The 21,411-nt window shown below is 35.9% G+C and overlaps 1 protein-coding gene across 1 annotated transcript in view; it reads left to right on the forward strand.

The window, feature by feature from the left end:
• Positions 1-21,411, forward strand: part of CEP350 (centrosomal protein 350kDa) — a 175,370-nt gene that overhangs the window by 19,592 nt on the left and 134,367 nt on the right. The window contains exons 6-11 of the mRNA XM_006876426.1: positions 1,834-1,947; positions 8,289-8,402; positions 12,595-12,741; positions 14,766-15,433; positions 16,181-16,302; positions 19,565-20,625. Coding sequence (XP_006876488.1) covers positions 1,834-1,947; positions 8,289-8,402; positions 12,595-12,741; positions 14,766-15,433; positions 16,181-16,302; positions 19,565-20,625 — 2,226 coding nt within the window. The remainder of the gene's footprint in view (positions 1-1,833; positions 1,948-8,288; positions 8,403-12,594; positions 12,742-14,765; positions 15,434-16,180; positions 16,303-19,564; positions 20,626-21,411) is intronic.

A 21,411-nucleotide genomic window follows, 5' to 3' on the forward strand; every position in this document is an offset into this window, starting at 1 on the left:
GTGTATGTGTCTGGTGTTCTTTGATAAACTAAACCCATCTTTAAATATTATATTTATATAAATTATATATTTTACATATCCTTGATATTTATTAGTTTATTACTTTGCAAAATAAGATTCCAAATTCAATGCATTTCTTAAAGAATCACAATAAATTTTAAATGGTAATTCTGAATAGTAATTCCTAGGAAATGGCATTTGTGTGTTTCTTGAGACAGAGATCATATGTGTCTTAAAGACCTGTTTTGCACACTTGAGGTACATTTTGCCTATATAGACAACAGTTTTTCGTGTTTGTTCAGCCATAGGAAAAGCAGACAGATGGTGGCAGTTAACATCTGTCTTCAAATAAAAGACGAGTCACTTCTTAAATGCTGAAAAAGAGTAGTCTTTTTTCTTGGAAATCCATAACTAATTATTGACATTGCATTATAGTGCTTCACTATTTCCAGTCTTTTATATGAATGTATATTGCTTTACCTTGCAGAAGCTTACTTTTTTCCAAACAATTAATTGGTAGCTAATTATGCTTTCATTTTTAAAAATTATTATTATTATTTGTTGCTATTAAACGCCTTCGAGTTGGTTCCAACTTATAGCAACCCTTTATAGGGTTTCTGAGGCTGTAAATCTCTGTGGTAGCAAAAAGCTTCATCTTTCTCTCATGCAGCAGTTGCTGGGCTCAAACTGCCAACCTCGTGGTTTGCAGTCTAGTGCTTATACAGAGCCACCATGCTGTCCTTTTTCTTTTTTGTTGTTGTTAAGTGCCATTGAGTCGATTCCAAAATAGCGACCCTGTATAGGGTTTCCAAGAGAAGCTGGTGAACTTGAACCACTGACCTTGCAGTTCAAACGACTTTGTAGTCTGATGCATTAGCCCACAGCACGACACCAGGACTCAAAACCCCAGTGAGATACCACTTCACACCAAATAAGGTGTTAAAACAAAAAGAGATAGACAATAACAGTTGTTGACTAGGATATGCAGAAATTGGAATCCTCTTACATTGCTAGTGAGAATGTAAAATGGTATAGCCACTTTGGAAACCAGTCCAGCAATTCCTCAGAAAGTTAAACATAGAATTATTAAATGACATTGCAATTCCAACTCAAGGGAATTGAAAACATATGTCAATATAAAAACTTAAACTCAAGTGTTCATAACAGTATTATTCAATATAACCCAAAAATAGGAACAACTTAAATGCTCATGATCTGATGAATGGCTAACCAAAATGTGATACATTTATATAGTAGAATAGCATTCAGCCATAAAAAGGAATGAAATACTGATATATGGTACAATATGGATAAACTTTGATATCATTATTAACTGAAAGAAGTCAGACACAAAAGGGTACACATATTGTATGATTTAATTTATTTTAAATGTCTAGAATAGGCAAATACATAGAAAATAGATTAGAGGTTGTCAAGGACTGGAAGGGTGGGAGTAACTGTGATAGGGTGTGGAATTTAGGGTAGTGGTAATAGTTGCAGAGCTCCTTACGAATTGGGCTGCGAACTTCAAGATTGGCAGTTAGAAACTACCAGCTGTCCTGTGGGAGAAAGATGAGGCTTTCTGCTCCGATAAAGATTTGCAGCCTCGGAAACCCTGTGTAGGGTCACTGTGAGTCGGAACACGGTACTTAACAACAACAGTAGTTGCAGAACTTTGTGATAACCTTAAAAATCATTGAGTTGTACCTTTTTAAAAGAGTGAAGTGAATTTTATGATTTGTTAATGAAATCCCAAATTTTAAACAGTGTATAAAAAACAAATTTATAAAGCAACTTTGTTAAGAATGTTTTTGTATTATTGTTATATATTAGGCTTCAACCCTTCAGAAACCAAGATTCGAACCCCTGATGGGAAAGTATGGCAGGAGGCTGAGTTTCAAAACATGAGTAGAGAATTATATCAAGACTTAGCATTACATTTTGCAGGTGAGAGTATTTTATTATTCATTCCATCTAATTTATAATGTTTAAACATAAAGTTGTCACATAACTAAAATTATTTTCCCTTCCTAACTGCATGGTATACTAAAGTATTAATGGTTTCAGTTGTAAAGCTTTCTAAGCCGTGTCTAGGCTTTGCTCCGGTGTTTAAATTAGCTTGTATGGCTGATAAGACAGAAACCAGGCTATTTTTAAACTGATGTGCTTTTGGAGTCAGGCCTGCCAGATTTGGTTACTAGTTTCGATGAAATTCTCTTCTACCTAGTTTCAGAGATCTGTCAAGAGGTCAGTAATTTGGCAGGCTGCAGATTTGATACTCACGTGAGGGTAAGATGCAGGAAAAAAAGTGAGCATTACAGAAAGGGAATAAGGTTAGAGAACTGGAAATAGACCTATGGAAGATGATGTTGTTGTTAAGTGTCATAGAGTGGGTTCCATCACATAGGGACCCTAAAGGCCAGGGGTGGAGATCGTCGTGTCTGTGGGCCTTATAAGGCCTATGAAATCATTTGGTCTGGCCCTGCCAGACAACTGCAGTTCCAGCCATCATGTTGTTGTTGTTAAGTGACGTCCAGTTGGTTCCAACCAATAGCTATCCTGTATAGGATTTCTGTACAGGATGGCTATTGGTTGGAACCAATTGGACGGCACTTAACAACAGGGTTTCTGAAGGAGCTCTGGTAGTGTAGTGGTTACGAATTGGGCTGTGAACTGCAAGGTCAGCAATTCGAAACTTCCAGCTGTTCCGTGGGAGAAAGATGAGGCTTTCTGCTCCCATAAATATTTACAGCCTCGGAAACCCTGTACAGGGTTGCTATGAGTCGGAACCGACTCCACAGCACATAACAACAACAACAACAAATAGGGTTTCTGAGGAGCAGCTGGTTAGCTTGAACCACTGATCTTAACAATTCAAACTGGTGTTGCAGTCCAGCATATTAACCCACAGCACCACACCAGGACTCCTGTGGAAGATAGGAAGTGTGAAACAGAAGGTCATCATAATAATGAGAGTACATATTGAGCATACTAGTATGATTTGGGGCAAGACGCTGAGTGCTTAATTTTCTGCATTTTTTACACTTGAAGAGTAATTTGCCTAGGGTTGCATAAAGTAGTTAAGAATTGAAGTCAGGATTCAAAGCCATCTCAGATTCTAAAGTCTGAGGTCTTTCTAGTAACTATTATAAAGATTCTACTAATACAGTCTATGTTATTAAATATCCAGTCTAGTTTCATTACTGCTATTTTTGGAACACTGTTCAGAATTTTTTTGTGTGCTTGTTTTTTTTCTCATCTGATGAGATTGTATAATGTAATAATAAGAACAATGACTTTAGAACCATTGTACAAGTGTTAAAGTTCTGGCTCTGTCGCTTGTTAAGTGCCATTGAGTCAGTTCTGACTTATAGAGAGACCTATATAGAGTTTCCAGTGAGTGGTTGGTGGGTTTGAACCACTGACCTAAGGGTTAGCATACCTGTATTTATCCTACAGTGCCACAGCAAGATTTCCACTTACTAGCTGTGTATATTTAGCTGTATTATATGGCTTTTCTTCCTTGTTTTTCTAATCTGTAAATAGGAATAATAATAGTAATACCTCATAGGATAATATCATTGTAGACTAGCAGAATGAGATTCATGAAAGAAACTTAAAGAAATATGCCTGTTTCTGCCTTCTTTCTTGTTATGGTAGATGGACTCTGTGCTGCTACCTAAAAACAGTCCCTCTACTTGTGGTTAGATACCATTTGCTCTTGTGTATTTAAAGACATTACTTCAATACTTGTTTCTTTTCTTTTGCATCAAGTTTTCGTTTTCTATCCATTTTTGTCCATCACCACACTGTCAATAGCAAATTGTTATCTCAGCTATCTAAGAGAATCTGTGCTTCTCCCTCCAACTATTGGTCCTCTTTGTTGTACAACAAAACTACAGAAAGTTGCCTTATACTCGGTGCATCTAATTTTTCTCTTCCCTTTCTCTCTTGAATCTTTTCTATTATTATTGAACCTATTTCTCTATAGACTGTTACCAAGATCATTAAGGACTTCTACAAGGCTAAACCTAACTTTTCTTTTTCATTTGTCATCTTACTTGATCTCTCAACAGCATTTGAATTGATGTTCATTTTTTCCTGGAACATCTTTACTTGATACTTGTTGTTAATTGTTGGATCTGACGCATGATGACCTTTATGTATAACAGAATGAAATGTTGCCTGGTCCTACCCCAATTCTATGATCTTTGATATATTTGAGCCCATTGTTGCGACAATTATGTCAATCCATTTATCTTATTGAAGGTTTTCCTTGATCCTCTACTTTCTCAAACATGGTGTCTTTTTCTAGTGGTTGGTTTTATGTGATAACATGTCCAAAGTGAGTAAGACAAAGTTTCATCATTCTCGCTTCTAGGGACCATTCCAGTTATGTGAAGGTGAGTCAAAAATTAGCCCCACTCAGTTATGTTAAAACGACCGTCCACATCCATGGCTTATGACAACGTTGAGTGGGCACATGAAATGATTCTGTCGAATAGACAGTCATGGTTCTGCCTATGAAATAATCCATGTCTGATTTGGCTTCAAAAAGTTTTTGTGAATTGGGTACCAAAACAACTCATGGAAGAGCATAAATAGCTGTGTTTGGACATCTGCAAACAAAATTTGTACTGATGCTCAAAGAAATGTAGAAGTTTCTTTAAAAAAAATCGTTATTGGAGATGAGACATAGATTCATCAGTATGAGCCTCAGCATAAATGGCAGAATATGGAATGGAAACATTCTCAATCACTGACCAAGAAAAAGTTCAAAGGTCAGCCATCTACAGTTTGCTGGGATTCTCAAGGGCCAATAGTGGAACACTATCAAGAAAAAGGTTCAACAATCAACAGTGCTCATTACAGTGAGATGCTCACTGAATAACTGAAGCCTAAACTTCAGATTAAATGCAGAGGACTGCTATCCAAGGGCGTTGTGATCTTGCATGACAGTACACATCTGTACACGTCTGCCCACACTGTTGACCCTCTGCAAAAATTTTGTTTTGTGGTGGTAAAGTATCTTCCCTATAGTACTGATCTTGCTTCATTGATTTTTCACCTGTTTGGTCTCCTGAAACCAGCCCTTCAAGGATGAAAATTCACCTCAGATGAAGAAGTGAAGACAGTGGTGCATTTGTGGCTCCATCTCAGCCTAAAACATTTTTAAATAAGGGAATAGGAAAGCTTGTTGCAGATGGACATAGTATATTGAAAAGCAAGGAGATTGTGTCGAAAAAGATTTGTCTGTTCTAAAAGTTTATTAAAATAAATTCTACAGCCAGAGTGTGGATAATTTTTGACTCACCCTTGTATTTTTCTGGCAGTTCATTCAGTATCCTTTGCCAACACTGCCATTCAAACGCATCATTTCTTCTTTTGTTTTCTTTTTTTCATTTTCCAGCTTTCAAATGGAAAAAAAGCACATGCTTTGGGTCAGGTTCATCTTAGTCCTCAAAGTGACATCTTTGCTTTTTAGTACTTTTAAAAGAGGCCTTTTGCAGCAAATTTGCTCAGTGCAGTATGTCATTTGATTTCTTAATTGCTGCTTCCATGGGCATTGAATGTTGATCCAAATGTTGTGAAATCCTTGACAACTTCAAATGTGTCACTGTTTATCATAATACTGATTATTGGTCTAGTTGTGAGACTTTTCTTTATGTTCAGGTATAATCCATAAGTATGGATTATTCCTGAACTGGATTATATCCATACTAGAGTACTGGGGTGGCGCTGTAGGTTAATGGACTGGACTGCAAAGTCAGTTTGAATCACAAGGTCACTGGTTCAAGTTCACTAGCTCTTCCTTGGAAACCCTGTACAGGGTTGCTATGAGTCGGAACTGACTCGATGTCACTTAACAACAACAACATAATCCATACTAAAACCTGATATTTGACTTACATCGGTAAGTTCTTCAAGTCATCTTCACTTTGAGCAAGCAAACGGTGTCACTGTATAGTGCAAGTTGTTAATGAGTCTTCCACCAATCCTAATGTCATGTTCTTAAAGTACCTCTCTGCCCCCCTTGCCGCTGAGTCTTGTCCAGAACTACCTTGTAGGGTTTCCAAGACTGTAAATCTTTATGGAAGTGGACTGTTAAAATTTTCTTCCACAGAGAAGCAGATGGATTTTGGTTAGCAGCCAAGTGCTTAACCACTGCACTACCTGGGCTCCTTCTGACAATATCTTTCTGTTAAATGCCGTCAGGTTAATTCTGATGTGGTTTTCCTAAGTTTAGTTTTACCTTTTTAAATTTTGTTTGTCCTAATCAAATCCCAAGGAGCCCTGGTGATGATGTGGGTTAGGCATTGGGCTGCTAACTGCAAGATTAGTGGTTCAAAACCACTAGCTGTTCCTGGTCCAAACCCACTAGAAGAGGCATCTGTTCACATAAAGAGTTACAGTTTTGGAAACCGTACATAGACTCACTATGAGTTAGAATTGACTCAGAGGCAGTGGTGTGGGTTTGTTTAAATCTCTGATATGTAAACATTGGCATGTCCTGACCTTAATAATTAGATCTTTTTTAAAAAATACATTCCTACTAAGCCAACTGCAAGGTCAATTTTAACCACAAGGCCAGTGGTTCAGTCTCACCAGCCATTCCTTGGAAACATACAGTTGGAGCCAACTCGATGACACTTAGCAACAAACAACAAGCGAAGTCAGTTTACCGAGTGTGAAGATTTTAAATATTCTCTACTGTAGGTGCTTCCCATATTTAAGTTGGCTAGCTCAGATTTCTCCCCTGAGCTCAGACTCCTAACTGTATATTTCCCTTGGATATATATTAGAGTTTTCAAGCATAGTATAATCAAACTGGAGCTCATGATATACCCTTTAAACCTATTCTTTAGTCGCTCCATCTCTGTTAATCATATATTTCTAATTATTCATATCCAAGATCTTGGTCACCCTTGTATTTTTCTTATCATTTATATTTAATCTTATCTGAAATATATCAGAATATCATTACTTTTACCACCTCCTTCACTGTAATCTCGTCTAAGCTACCTTCAATCCCTTGCCTGTGTTACTGCAGTAGCCTTCTAACTAGTCTCACTGCTTTTGCCCTTGTGTCTTCCAGTGTATTCTCATTACAAGTTACAGTATGTGAAACTTTATCACCCAAAAACTTGTTTCTCAGTCTTGAATAAAAGCTGAATTTTTTACAATCACCTACAAAGCCCTATATGATCTGACCCTAAGTTATGTCTCTGATACTAGTTCCTATTACTTTTCTCTTTGTCCATGTCACCTACACTGGCCTCCTTACTATTTTTTGGATACTAGGTGTGCTCCTACCTTAAAACATTTTACTTATACTTACTTTGACTTTGCCCAGAATTCAGAACTCTATATGTATTTAAAAATACATTTATTTAGATCTGTGGTTGAGGTTAATATGTTTTTAGAGTTTACATATGTAGTCAGTACATTTCCTTAGGTTGAAATTTTTAAAAAAAATTAGTTAATAGTAATTTATATGTAAAATACCTTGGCCTGTTTCTCTAGCATTCTTATAAATGGACCTAACCTAGGGAATACTCGTTAGAAGCAAGGATGGTGAGACTTCGTTCTCATACTTCAGACATATTATCAGGAGGGACCAGTCCTTGGAGAAGGACCTCATGCTTGGTAAAGTGGAGGGTGAATGAAAAAGAGGAAGACCCCCAAAGAGGTGGGTTATACACATAGTGGCAGCAGCATTGGGCTTAATTAAGTTTAACAATAGTTGTGAGCATGGGGCAGGGCCATAGTGCTTTGTTCTGTTGTGCTTAGGGTCACTATGGGTCAGAACCGACTTGATGATATCTAGCTTCAAAACAACAACATTATAGGGATATTGACATAAAATTTTATGAAGCTTTATTCTAGAGGTTCATGGGTAGCTCAGTTACATAGGCATTTAAAATGGATTAGAAGGCTGTGAAACTGCTCACCTGAGATTCTTCGAATGCTGTGATCGTGACTTGGAAAGCCGTACAACTGCAGTTTCTTCCCATTTATGAAATGAGACAAACTTCTCAATGATTTCCTAAGTAAATCAGTAAAAAGAACAAAGTAAATGGAACCTGGAAGTGGAGTAGTACTAATCTTTAGATTCTATATAAGAGAAGTTAGCATTGGTAGCTTGTAATGGGCCATAAAAATAGCTTCAGGGAAGATTTCTTCCTATCCAAATCATAGAATTTATACTGATTTTTCCTACAGTGGGGAGGGTTAGTGGTAGTGTAGGAATTGTCACTGTATTTGCTATAAATATTTGTGTTTTCCAGATGATGTCTCTATAAAAGAAAAACCTGCTGAAAAAGGTAAAGAGAAGAAAGTGGTCAAACCAGTTCGAAAAGTCCAAAAGGCAACGCAGTTGTCAAGCCTAGAATGCAAAACAGGTTAGTTTTCTCAAGATCATGTCCTCCTTAGATTTGCATATTACTGAAATAACATGTATATAAATATAAATACCTGTTATCAAATGTTCTTATTTTTGGCACATATGAAAACTCAGTACATTTTCTTTTTAATTTTTTGCATGTTTATGTCTGCTCTGTTGAGGTGTAATTGACATAGAATAAACTGCATATTTAGTGTACAGTTTGATAAGTTTTCATATCTGTATATATCTGTGAAATTATATGTTCATCATATGTGAGTTATTTTTTCACCATATGGAGTAATGGTGTATCACCCCCCAAAGTTTTTCTTCTTTCACTAATTATTATTAACAGAGACAAACCAGAGTAAAGCCAAGGCTTTTTATGTAGTAAGTTTCATATATAAGGGGATTGCTCCTGATTGTCACAGTTCCTTCACCTTCTTTCATGAGAGAGTAATTAATGCACAGCAGAGTTACCACAGTCAGACTGTGAATGGATCATTTCTGGAAGAAGAGAATTTCCTAGTTCCATAGTGATTAACATTGCAGTCTGGATCCAGATTGCCTTTGTCATGGGTTGCTGTGCCTTAGTTTCCCCAAATGTAAGAAGGGAAAGCAGCAGCGCTTATTGTGACAGCAGCGCAGTCTTGTGAAAACGAAAGAGTTTAATACTTAAAAGCACCCAGTGTGTGGCCTGGCACGTGGTAAGCATGCAAACGCTAGCTGTGATTCCACTAACAATAGTTTTATTTCTAGCTATACTAAAATGGCTATTTAGTATTATAGTCTTGTCAGTGAGTAATTTGAACCAAGAGTGAGTACAGAAAGTTGGGCATTTGCCGTTTTCAGTTTGGAGGCATTCTGAATCAGTCATTCATGAATTCACTGCATAATTATTTTTGAGCACTTACAATATCTGAGGTACCATGTGATACATTGGTAAGCAACATGAAGACAGTTCCTGCCCTCTTGGAGCTTAGAATCTTGTCAGCAAATAGTTGTATTAGCAGTTACAGTAAAGTGGACGATGCTATGATAGGCTGTGAAAGGTTTGAGGGCAACACTAAACAGTAGTGATCAAACACTGGATTTTCTTTTTATAGACTGATCAGTAAAAATTGCAGGACTCTTTTTTTATCAAGGCGACTCTGATTCGTGATGAACCTGTGTGGGTTACACAGTAGAACTGCTCTACAGGGTTTTCTAGGCTGTAATTGGTACAGTGGAGTCCTGGTGTGGCACTGTGGGTTAATGCGCCAGACTGCAAAGCCATTTGAACTACAAGATCGGCGGTTCAAGCTCACAAGCTGCTCCTTGGAAACCCTATACAGGGTCACTATGGATCAGCATCGACTTGACAGCACTTAACAACAACAACAACAACAATCTTTATAGTAGTTGATTTCTAGGCCTTTGTTCCCTGGCACTACTGGGCAAGCTCAGACCATTAATCTGTAAATCAGTAGTCAAGTGCCAACCATTTTGTCATCCCAGAGACCTAGTGTATCAATCAAAAGATAAGTTACATACTTTGTGATATCCATTTTTAACTCTAGATGGCATAATAGAGTGACCCTGCTGTATGAAAATAAAAAAATAAAATTTTTTTGGAATATTGACTGAATGTAGACTAAGCTAGTTCTTAGATTTAAGAAAAGTATTGTTTGAATATTATTGAATACTGTTGTGTTAGGGGCAGACTTTGGAATGAAGCACAGGGACCACTATAACTTAGGAACACTGATCATGTATTTATCCAGTTTTATTATGGTAGGCTAATTCCCACTTACACACTATGGCAGTGACCTAGACAGTTACTAACTGTGCTATTAATAGTGTGTCTATAATGAAAGTCCTCTTTTTCTACTAATGACTACTGTATGAGACTTTTTCAGACAACCAGAATTTAGAAAGAATCCAGGAGCCAATATTTATAAATATCTACACAGTATATTCATGATTGCCTGCTTTTGATTCAGGAATTGAAGAGAAGTCTGTTCTGTCATTATTGCTCAGTCTGTTTATAAGAACATAACTTCTTATAAATATAAGAACTTAACTTCTTATAAATAGACTGAGCAATACACTGAAAACTCTTAGTATTTTAAAGAGACAGTTCAACAACATGCAGAAACATTTTTTTGAAAGTAGACAGCACACATTTGTAATCAACCTTTCTATTATAAACACAACTTTACTTGTGTTTGAACTTTTAAATTAAAGCCCCCCTCTTTTTTTAGAAACTCTAAAAGGGATGCTTTTTATTTGAAGTGCTTTTTATTATAAATTATAAATATTATAATTTTATTATAAAATTCTAGAGAACTTGAAAAATAGTGGAAAATATAAAGCCACCACCTGGCAAATAGTATATAAACAATATTATGTATTACCTTTCAGTAATTTCAAAATTGCAGTAATAACGTGAATATAATCATAGTATACATAAAATTTTATCACTTTCTGATAGCATCTTTTCCCAAGACATATGGAACTTGTAATATGAAATGGCCCCACAGTACTGCGTCTAATAGATACATACTTTTAATTATGCACCATTCTTCAATATTTAAATTATATATGATATTTTAAAAAAATGATTTGTTGTTGTTAAGTGCCATCAAGTTGGTTCTGACCCATAGCAACCCTGTATAGGGTTTCCAAGGAGCAGCTGGTGAGCTTGAACCACCGACCATGTAGTTCAAACAACTTTGCAGCCTGTCGCATTAGCCCACAGTGCCATATATGAGGGCTCTTTTAATTTATTTTCTTTTCTTTTGGATTATTTCTCTTAGTTCTTTGATCAAGGGGGATGAATACTCTTGGGGTCCTAGTACATAATACTATAATTTTTTCTTTTTTAAAGAAACCTATGCCCATTTATATTTCAACAAAAAGTATTTAAGTAGGATGACTTTACTGTAATTTTATTAGTATTGGCTGTTAATGTACAAATATTCTTCTAATTTAATTATACTTAAAGTGCTATTTCACTTTTATTTTCATTCCATTTCTTAAATTAACTTTGTATCTAAAATTTTTTACGTGTTTACTCCATGTTTATGTTTTCTGTTTCGGTTTTATAGTCTTTCATGTCATTTGTTGTTTTTAGGTTACTGTCTGTTTTGAGATGGTGTCTAATTTTAATTTTCTAATGATCTGGCACTAGTAAATTAAAGGGAGCACGGTGGCTCCGTATGATAAGCATTGGCGTGTCACTCAGCTGGAGAAAAATGAGGCTTTCTGCTCCTGCAAAGATTTTAAAAGCCTTGGAAATCCTATACAGAGTCACTATGAGTCAGAACTGACTTGATGGCACTTAACAACTGCAACAGTAAATGAAAAGTTGTTCTAGGAATCAGCTGTATTTATTGTAATAAATTCATGTTTTTATGAACTTTTATAATTGGCAGGATTTATAGTATTATTAACTGTTAAAATGTTGATGCTTATGTATTTTTAATGCTGTTGTTTTATTCATAAAAAGGTAGTGTGTGTGTGTATATATATATATATATATATATATATATATATACATTGTTGTTGTTGTTGTTAAGTGCCATCGAGTCGGTTCCGACCCATAGCGACCCTGTACAGGGTTTCCGAGGGTGTAAATCTTTACGGGAGTAGAAAGCCTCATCTTTCTCCCGCGGAGCGGCTGGTAGTTTCGAACCGCTGACCTTAAGGCTCGCAGCCCGATTCGTAACCACTAAGCTACCAGAGCTCCTTATACATATCTGTAAAATATAATATGAAAGCCCCTGTAGTAATCCCTTTTTAAATCATGTTAAGTGTTTCCTCAGACTTTTTCCTATGCTTCAGTTCAGTCATTTATTCATTTTACCATGTGTAGGTACAATGCCAGATATTGGTAAGCCAAACACTTATTATAGTTAGATATGTTTTGTTCTGTGTCAAAATTATTAGTTTGATGCCTTAGCTTTTGATATTTTGAGGCATCATTAATACGTGGTTTTAACTTTCAAAGTATTTTATACATTAAATATGTGGATAAATCCTGACTTAAACAAGCTCTTAATTGGTTTTGGAGGTTTAGGATTAAAAATAAAATTCTATTCTAAACCTTTTGACTTTGGTAGAAGATGAGCATAAGACTAATTGCAAAAGCTGTAGCTGACTAAATACTCTTAGATTAGACTATAAATTGCTGCACAAGCTTTATATTTAATGCAGTATATATTTTTTAGGTAGTAGTCGTCTAATAAGTACATCTTCTTGGAGAGATGGACAAAAATTAGTAAAGAAGATCCTAGGACCTGCACCCAGAATGGAACAAAAGGAGCGAAGAACAGTATCAAGTGACAGAAGTGGAAGAGAAAGAACTACTAAATCTGGTGAGCAGCTATAATTAAAATTGTAAGGAAGACAAAATTGTTGGGAGGAATAAACACAAATTATTTATATACTTAAACCAAACCCATTTATGTCAAGTGATCCTGTAGGACGGAGGAGAACTGCCTCATAGGGTTTCCAAGATTGTAAATCTTTATGGAAGACTTTTGATGTGGCGCTGTCAGATAAGCACTAGCCTGCAAACCAGAAGATCAGCAGTGCAAACCTACCAGCTGCTCCTTAAAAACCCTGTACAGGGTCACTATGAGTCAGGATTGACACTTAACAAATCTGACTGCCACATCTCTTTCTCATGGAGCAACTGATGTGTAAGAAGTGAGTTTTCTCAAGGGTATAGTTTGTGGTGGTAGAATTTGATTAAAGATTCAGAACTCTTGAGTCTGAACCTTGAGTTCATGCTTTTCTCTATTTGAAACATTTTAGGTGTTGCTTGATAACTAGGTACTTTTCATAAACATTCATTTTTAGAAATGAAAGTTTGTAAATACCTAGAGGCCAACTTTCTTTTTCCTTAGCAAAACTTGCATCAATTCCTTTGAATTTCTAGACTGAATTCAGTAAGAAGTGCAATCACAGCTAACATTTGGTGTATAGAGATCTTTGAAGTTGTTCCTCTTCACTTCCATCTAGCTTGTAAATTAATTCTTCACCACTTGCTGTCACATCAGTAAACATTTAGGTGATACAGTGATAGTCTATAGAATTCATTATTTTTTTTGTCATACTTTGGGGAATTGTGGAGACTTCAAATTCATTCATTTACTCAACAAATATTTATTTGTGCTTATTATGTAACAAAGGAGCTCTGGTAGCATAGTGGTTACGAATTGGGCTGTGAACCTCAAGGTCAGCAGTTCGAAGCTACCACCTGTTCCGTGGGAGTAAGATGAGGCTTTCTGCTCCTGTAAAGATTTACAGCCTCGGAAACCCTGTACAGGGTCTCTATGAGTCAGAACCAACTCCACGTCACATAACAACAACAACATTATGTAACAAGAACTGCTCTAATCTTTAGGGATTTAGAATAGAATAAAATCCCTGTTCACATGCAGAAAGTATTCAAATAGAAGGGAATGTTACATGCTTTAAATACCTCTTCTTCAAGTTTGTCCTCTTTGGGAATAGGAAATTTGACAACACACTTAAAATAGCCTTTAAAAATATGTGAGATTTTAATCTTTGTAGATTTCTTATGCAGATATTATTAAACTGTCAGTATGACCACATGAGACGCCAATTTTATCATTCTCTATACCAATAACAACAACAACAAAATACCAATAAGAAGTATTCCTGGTGTGACTCTGTATGATAAGTACTGGACTCCTAACTGTAAGGTTGGTGGTTCAAACCTACCAGCTGCTTCTTGGAAATCCTATACAGGGTAACTATAAATTGGAACGAACTTGATGGTACTCCATAGCCACAATAACCACCGCTAATAATAAACTCAACTAAATATGATACCATTTCATGTTGCTTTGAAATAGATCAGTGTTAAAGAATTTTCAGAAAAATTAATATTTTCAGTGCCCTTACTGTGACTTGAATTTATCATATGCAGTCTGATCTTAAGATTTAAAAATTATTTTTAAGATTCTTAAGGTATTTTTTATTTTTCTATTTCCTTAATTCTAATTAGGATGCCTTCCTAATAAAAGAAAGTTGATTTAGTTTTTAACAACTTCTGTAGGGAAAGTTGGAGAGCAGAGAAATAATAACATTAAATATATATATCAACCATAATATCTGCACTTATTTCAGAAATGTTAAACGATGCATTAAAAAAAAAAGTAGTAGTTTTTCAGAATATTCAAATTTCTCTTTCACTGCTAAGAAAAGTAACTACTTTGTTTTTTTTCTGTAATACTCATTAGAAGACTAGTTTTAAGAAATTTGAATTTGAATTTAAAACAGTGAAATTCTTTAATTTTGTACTTAGTGCAATAAATCTTAGAAATGAATGTAGGATTTTAATACATGATTAATAGTTCATACTTTACAGGGGTTCATATTGGAAGAGCAGAATCTGATCCCAGGTTGGATGTTTCACATAGAAGTCTTCCACGGAGCTCAGAACGTTCGAGAAGTAGAGCTCGATCCGAGAATAATATAAAGAAATTAGCTCCATCTCTTCCGGATAACAAACAGGAGGAAGATACTGCCTTAAATAAGGACTTTTTACCTGTTGAAATTCGTGGAATTCTTGATGACTTGCAGCTGGATTCTGTAACTCAGACAGCAAGACAAGAGCCTGGAGAGCCACAGAATCAAAAGTTATCAGCACCTGTTCAAGTCCAAGCTCCTAGGAGTCACAGCCCAGTAAAAAGAAAACCTGACAAAATAACTGCCAATGAAGATCCCCCTGTTATTTCTAAAAAGCGCCACTATGACACAGATGAAGTGCGACAGTACATTGTTAGACAACAGGAAGAGAGGAAGCGAAAGCAAAATGAAGAGAAGAAGGCTCAAAAGGAGGCCACTGAACAGAAGAATAAGCGATTACAAGAACTCTACCGGAAACAAAAAGAAGCCTTTACTAAAGTGAAAAATGTGCCTCCTCCTGAGCCATCAACTACTAGACGACTACAGGAGACTTATTCCAAATTGTTACTAGATAAGACCTTGCTTGAAGAACCATCTCGTCAACAACATGTTACACAGGAAACACAGGTAGGTAACAGTAGGGACAGAAATCCAGAGGGGGAGATTCATGGGTAGGATAAGCTTGTTTAAAAGCTATTTAAAAATTAACCACCACTCCTAGTATTCATTCAGGCAGTGCCCACACAGTATTTATAATAATGATGCCTCTCATGAAATTTATTGTATGTGAAGAGTAATGTAGTAAAATAAGAGTTATTGTCCAAGTATGATTATTACTGATCTTGTTTCTTTTGTCACTACTGTGAGTTATATCCCTGCCTAGTTTTCTTCTTAGTACTAAAAAACTAAAGTTAGAGTATGTAAATGAAAAACTTGGGTTTGTGACCGATGTTGAAATGAGAGAATATCCTAGTTTAGTGTGATAATTTTATGAGTAATGCTAATTTTTTTAAGATTAGTAGCATGACTGCTTACTGTATGGCACATATTGTTAGGCTTAAGAGTCAGTAAATCCTCACAACCCCAAAAAAGGGTGGCTACTATTATTATCTTCATTTGTTCGGTAAAAGAGACTTTGTTACCTCCTCCAGACTACACAGTTAGTGTTAGGTGTTGGATTTCAAATGCAGTTTTTGCTGTTAATTCTAATGTCTGATTTTAAGGTAAGTTAAATTCGAATTGGTTTTGTTTGAGGAAGAAAAATCCTATATTTTATGATCTTTATTAAATGGAAGTAACTTAATGTTTATTATGTGCTCCCTGAATATATCTTTGTAATAAGAATCAAATACATTTGATATCCCTTTCTCATAGGCCAGACCAGGGTATCAACCATCTGGAGAATCTGATAAAGAAAACAAAGTGCAGGAACGTCCCCCAAGTGCATCTTCCAGTAGTGACATGTCTCTATCAGAACCTCCACAGCCTCTTACAAGGTAAAAAGGGAAGAGTGAGAGATGACTAAGATTCTTTCTTTCCCTGAAATTTAGTATGTTGCTGTTGTTAGCTGCCATTGAATTGACACTGACTCATGGCAATCTCATAATACAACAGAATAAAACTTTGTCTGGTCCCGTATCATCCTCAAAATTGCCAGCATGTTTGAGCTCACTGTCGTGGCTATGGTACATTTTACTGAGGGTCCTACTCTCTTATTGGCCCTGTACTTCGCTGAACATGATGTCCTCCTGTAGTGATTGACCTACTGATGAACTCTCCAAAGCAAGGGAGTCAAAAAGTATTCTATTGTGATCCATAAAGTTTTTACTGGCTACGTTTCAAAAGTAGATCTCAACGTCTTTCTTCTTAATCTCTCTTAGTCTGGGAGCTCCACTGAAATCTGTTCAAAATGATAATATTTGAAATACTGGTGGCATAGCTTCCAGCACTATGGTAACATGCTAGCTACTGCAGTACGACACAGTGACAGGCAGGTGGTGAAAATCTAATATGGTGGCCTTAAAGTGATAACTGAATTTTTTTGACTGACCTTTAGTGTGAGAAAGAGCAGAAATAGATTTACTTAGAAATTAGTATCTTCTGATATATACTTAAACATTGTATACTTATTTATCCCTCGCTGTACTCTGTGTTGGGGCTCCAGAAAGTTTGTGGAAAATGGAATTAAAAGATGATAGAATTTTTCCAGAAACTCTTTGAAGCCTTATACTTGTACGTAATTTTCAGGTCCTTCAGTGTCCAGTGTAAGTATCAGTTTCTCTGAGATTACCTACAGTTGGAAGCACTCTTGCCTTCTCTGAACTAATCACCCAATAAGTTTCTTGAATTAATTGATCATGATAAAATTAATATGTAAAGTATTTTTGATGAATAAATTTCAAAAGGTATTTATTTATTTATTTGTTGTTAAGTGCCTTAGAGTCAGTTCCGACGCACAGTGACTGTATGTATAGGGTTTCCAAGGAGCAGCTGGTGGGTTTGAACTGCCAACGTTGTGGTTAGCAGTCCAGTGCTTATCCTACAGCACTGCACCAGGACTCTTATTCAAAACTTCTTCACATGACTCATACTAATTTGTCCATCTTATCTTTTATAAAAGAGAAATTATATTTTACATGTGAACACATGAAGAAGGATTAGGAAATAATTCGATTTGTTTTCATATTGAGGGATGTGTAAGACCTTATCTTAAATTTTCCTTAAAAAGTTTTGTTGTTGTAATGTGTTGTTTGTGATAAAGTAAAAAATAAAATAACTTTTTGAACATGGAAGTTAAATTATATTTACATTTTGATTTGTGACATTGATTACAGTCATCAAATTGTAATTGTATTCTTCCCAGTTCCTCCCTTTGTTTACTGTTTTCAGTTGTCCTTTTCTCTTGTGTTTTCTTGCCCTTTGAGCTTTATCCCTGGGCAAATGCTGCCCTTTTGATATTGTGTTGTTGGTTTTTCAAAAGATTGGGTATCCCAGGTGTTATTATTCACCTTGTACACGGTCGCTATGGGTCGGAACCGACTCGACAGCACACAACAATATCAACAACAAGGCCTGTTTATTGTTTAGCTAAAAATTGTCATGGGGTGAGGATTCCAGGTTTGAAGTGTGTCTAATGACCATTGTCTGAGATTCCTCCAGTCCCTATCTGACCAGTAATCTTGGTTTTTCTTAATGTTTTTGAGTTTTGTTCCACATTTTTGTCCCACTTTATTCAGGACCTTCTATTGTGATCCCTTTCAGAGTGGTTGGCAGTGGTAACAGGGCACCATCTAGTTCTTTTGGTCTCAGGGACTTAGAGGGGTTCGTGTGCTCTTTTAGTCCTTTGGACCAGTTCTTTCCATTTGTCTTCGATTTTCTTCACTCTTCTTTGCTCTGGATGGGCAGAGACGTAAGATGACTGCTCACAAGCTTTTAAGGTCCCAGTTGCTACTCACCAAAGTAGCTTGTACACATACATCTCTTCAACCACACATTGCATTTTAATTCCTTTGTCACCATGCTACCCTCCTCCAGATGATTTTCTTGGATCTAGTTGTAGGACGTAACATTTCTCCATACTAGTTTGGCCTAAGGTTGCACCTTGTCCAAATGATTTTGATTCATACTTTGGTCGTCTGTTGGGTTAGCCATACCTCCTAGCTTTTTGTTACCTGCAAATTTGATAAATATAACTTTGTCATCCAAGCATAATGGATAAACTTAAGGACAAAACAACATGTTATTCACCTAAGGGTTTTCTTAATAGTTTACATCAGCCTTTATTTCTGTATGTTCACTGGGTATATTCACCTATCTGGAAACATGGGTAAATATACATAGTGTTATCTAGACCTTCTTAATTCTGTGCCTTAATTTTATGGACATGCTGTTCTGTATTGTGTATTCATAGTTGATAATCATAGTTTAGCCTTTTTTTATGTTCATTAATTTTTGGTAGAATTATGTAACGACTGCCTTATTTCTTTAGTAGTCACATCATAAAACGTAAGTGTTCAACATATATTAAGTATGTTTATTAGTATATTCTGTGTTATGTCTATATTAATATTTTACTAGTCATAAACATTTCTTTTTTATAAAATAATACTTCTGTAGGATAAGCACTGGACTGTTAACTAAAGGTTAGTGGTTCAAACCCACTATACTGGGTCACTATGAGTCAGAACTGACTCAATGGCACTTAACTAAAACAACTTTTAAAGGTAAGTATAGAGTCAGAGGTACAAAGAATGTTGTCCATGAAGTTTTAAAGATTTTAATGGTTTCTCTTTAGTCAGTAGTTAAAAAAAATATGGTATCTTAATTGAAGAAAGGCGTTTATCAGACAGTATATGTATAATAAATGCCATTTTTGTGAAAACACTACCTCCAAAACATTATCTATACATAGATATTTGAAAGGATATACGATGCAGATAAGCACTGGACTGGTAACCTCAAGGTCGGCGCTTCAAACCCACCAGCCACTCCTTGGAAACATTATACAGGGTCACTATGAGTTGGAACCAACTCGATGGCACTTAACAAAAACAACCATTAATTGAAATATTACTAGTGGCTCTTAGGTTATTCAGTGTATGAGTGGTCTTTATAATCTTTATCCTTATTTTCTGTCCATTTTCTCTTCCCAATGATTATACAACATTTTGCTTATAATCAGAGAAAAACTAGTTTTAAAAACTGAGCTTTGTTTTGAGTTTATGTGTTAACTAATGTTTTGTGACTTTTCATTTCCAGAAGAGACTTGATGGAACCTACATGGATGCAGCCTGACAGATTGAGCCCACTAGTCCACCATTCTCAACCACAGCCCCTTGTTGGAACAGCTGGAAATTTACTTTCCCATCTCTTGAGTTTAGAACATGTAGGAATTTTGAATAAAGATTTTGAATCTATTTTACCAACCAGGAAAAATCATAATATGGTTTCAGGACCATTAACTTTTACACCTCAAACGTATCTGACCTCACCAGCTGCTCATCCAGATGCCTTGCAAAAATCTAGTGCCAGCCAATATAAGAGTAAACTGGATCGTATTGAAGCCTTGAAAGCAACAGCTGCTTCTTTGTCCAGCAGAATTGAAAGTGAAGCCAAGAAATTAGCTGGGGCCAATATTAACTATGGGTCAGTATGGAGCACTGACTGTGATCTTCAGCAAGCACCTCAAGAAGATGGATCTTGGAACAAAGCTATAAGTCCACCTGTGAAAGAAGATACTGAAGATGTTTTCTCGGCCCGAATTCAAAAGATGTTGGGAACTTGTGTGTCTCATGCAACCTTTGATGATGATCTTCCTGGTGTAGGCAACCTGAGTGAATTTAAAAAGCTTCCTGAGATGATCAGACCTCACAGTGCCATATCAAGCTTCAGAATGAGATCCCCGGGTCCCAAACCAGAAGGATTGCTGGCACAATTGTGTAAGAGGCAGACTGACTCTTCTAGCTCTGATATGCAAGCCTGTTCTCAAGAGAAAGCCAAATTGTCACTTGGTTCCAGTGCAGATTCAATCAGTGAGGGGCCACTTCTTAGTGAGGGGAGTTTCTCTGAAGAAGAGGGAGGCCGGAATGGGCGGACCCTTTTGAAGGTAGCAGAAGTCTTAAAAGAAAAGGAATTTTGTGCTGGAGAAAGAAATACTTATGAACCAATCAAAGAGTTTCAGAAGGAGGCTGAAAATTTCCTGCCACTTTTTGGGCACATAAGTGAAACACAGAGCAAAGGACCATGGGAAGAATTAGCAAAGGGAAGTCCACATAGTGTCATTAATATCTTTACAAAATCGTATCAACTATATGGAAAAGGTGAGAACAATAAATAAGCAGTGTAGTATTTGTATTACATTGTATTGTATTAATATTTATAATATTTGTAAGATAAATTAATGCTTCCTACATGCTTTATATGTACTTAAGTATACAATGCCATTGCTCATTATGAGGATGTGAAAAATTTTATTGTCCATATTATCTTCTAAATGATCTGTAAGCTTCAACTAGAATATTAGTAATTTAATCTTTGAATTTTATTTTTTATTGTCATAAAACAGTAGCTGATTTGTAATTGTAGAAAATACTGATCTACTTTAAGAGAAACATATATGATGTTCAGGACTGGTGTGAAGTGCTTTAATGATCCAAGATTTCATGTGATCATAGTTATGTATTTAAATAGAAAATGAGAATATTTCTTAATTTAGTAATTTGTGAATTATTGGGGATATTGTGGTCTAGAATTGAGAAGAGCAACTGTAGTAACATTTCTAATCTGGAAACAATTCTAATACTACTAATCAAAATTAATTTTCATAAGACGCTGAATTGTAATGTAGCTTTATAGTTGGATCATGAAACAACTTAGATGTTTGTCTCTTATCCCTATGTAGCATAACTCTCCTATTCTATGATAAACTTGATTTCCTTAAGTGTTTTTCTCTCTTCTTCCTACAGTAGATTGATTCTACCTGTTTTATGCTCATATCACCTTAGAATTTTTAAGTTACGTATAGTTAGGCTGAATCTATAAGTCAGCTATTTCTACTTCTGCCTTACATTGTTGTTGTTGTTAAGTGCCATTGAGTCGGTTCTGAC

This window comes from Chrysochloris asiatica, unplaced genomic scaffold (genome assembly GCF_000296735.1).
Source record: "Chrysochloris asiatica unplaced genomic scaffold, ChrAsi1.0 scaffold00379, whole genome shotgun sequence".
Classification (NCBI taxonomy): domain Eukaryota; kingdom Metazoa; phylum Chordata; class Mammalia; order Afrosoricida; family Chrysochloridae; genus Chrysochloris; species Chrysochloris asiatica.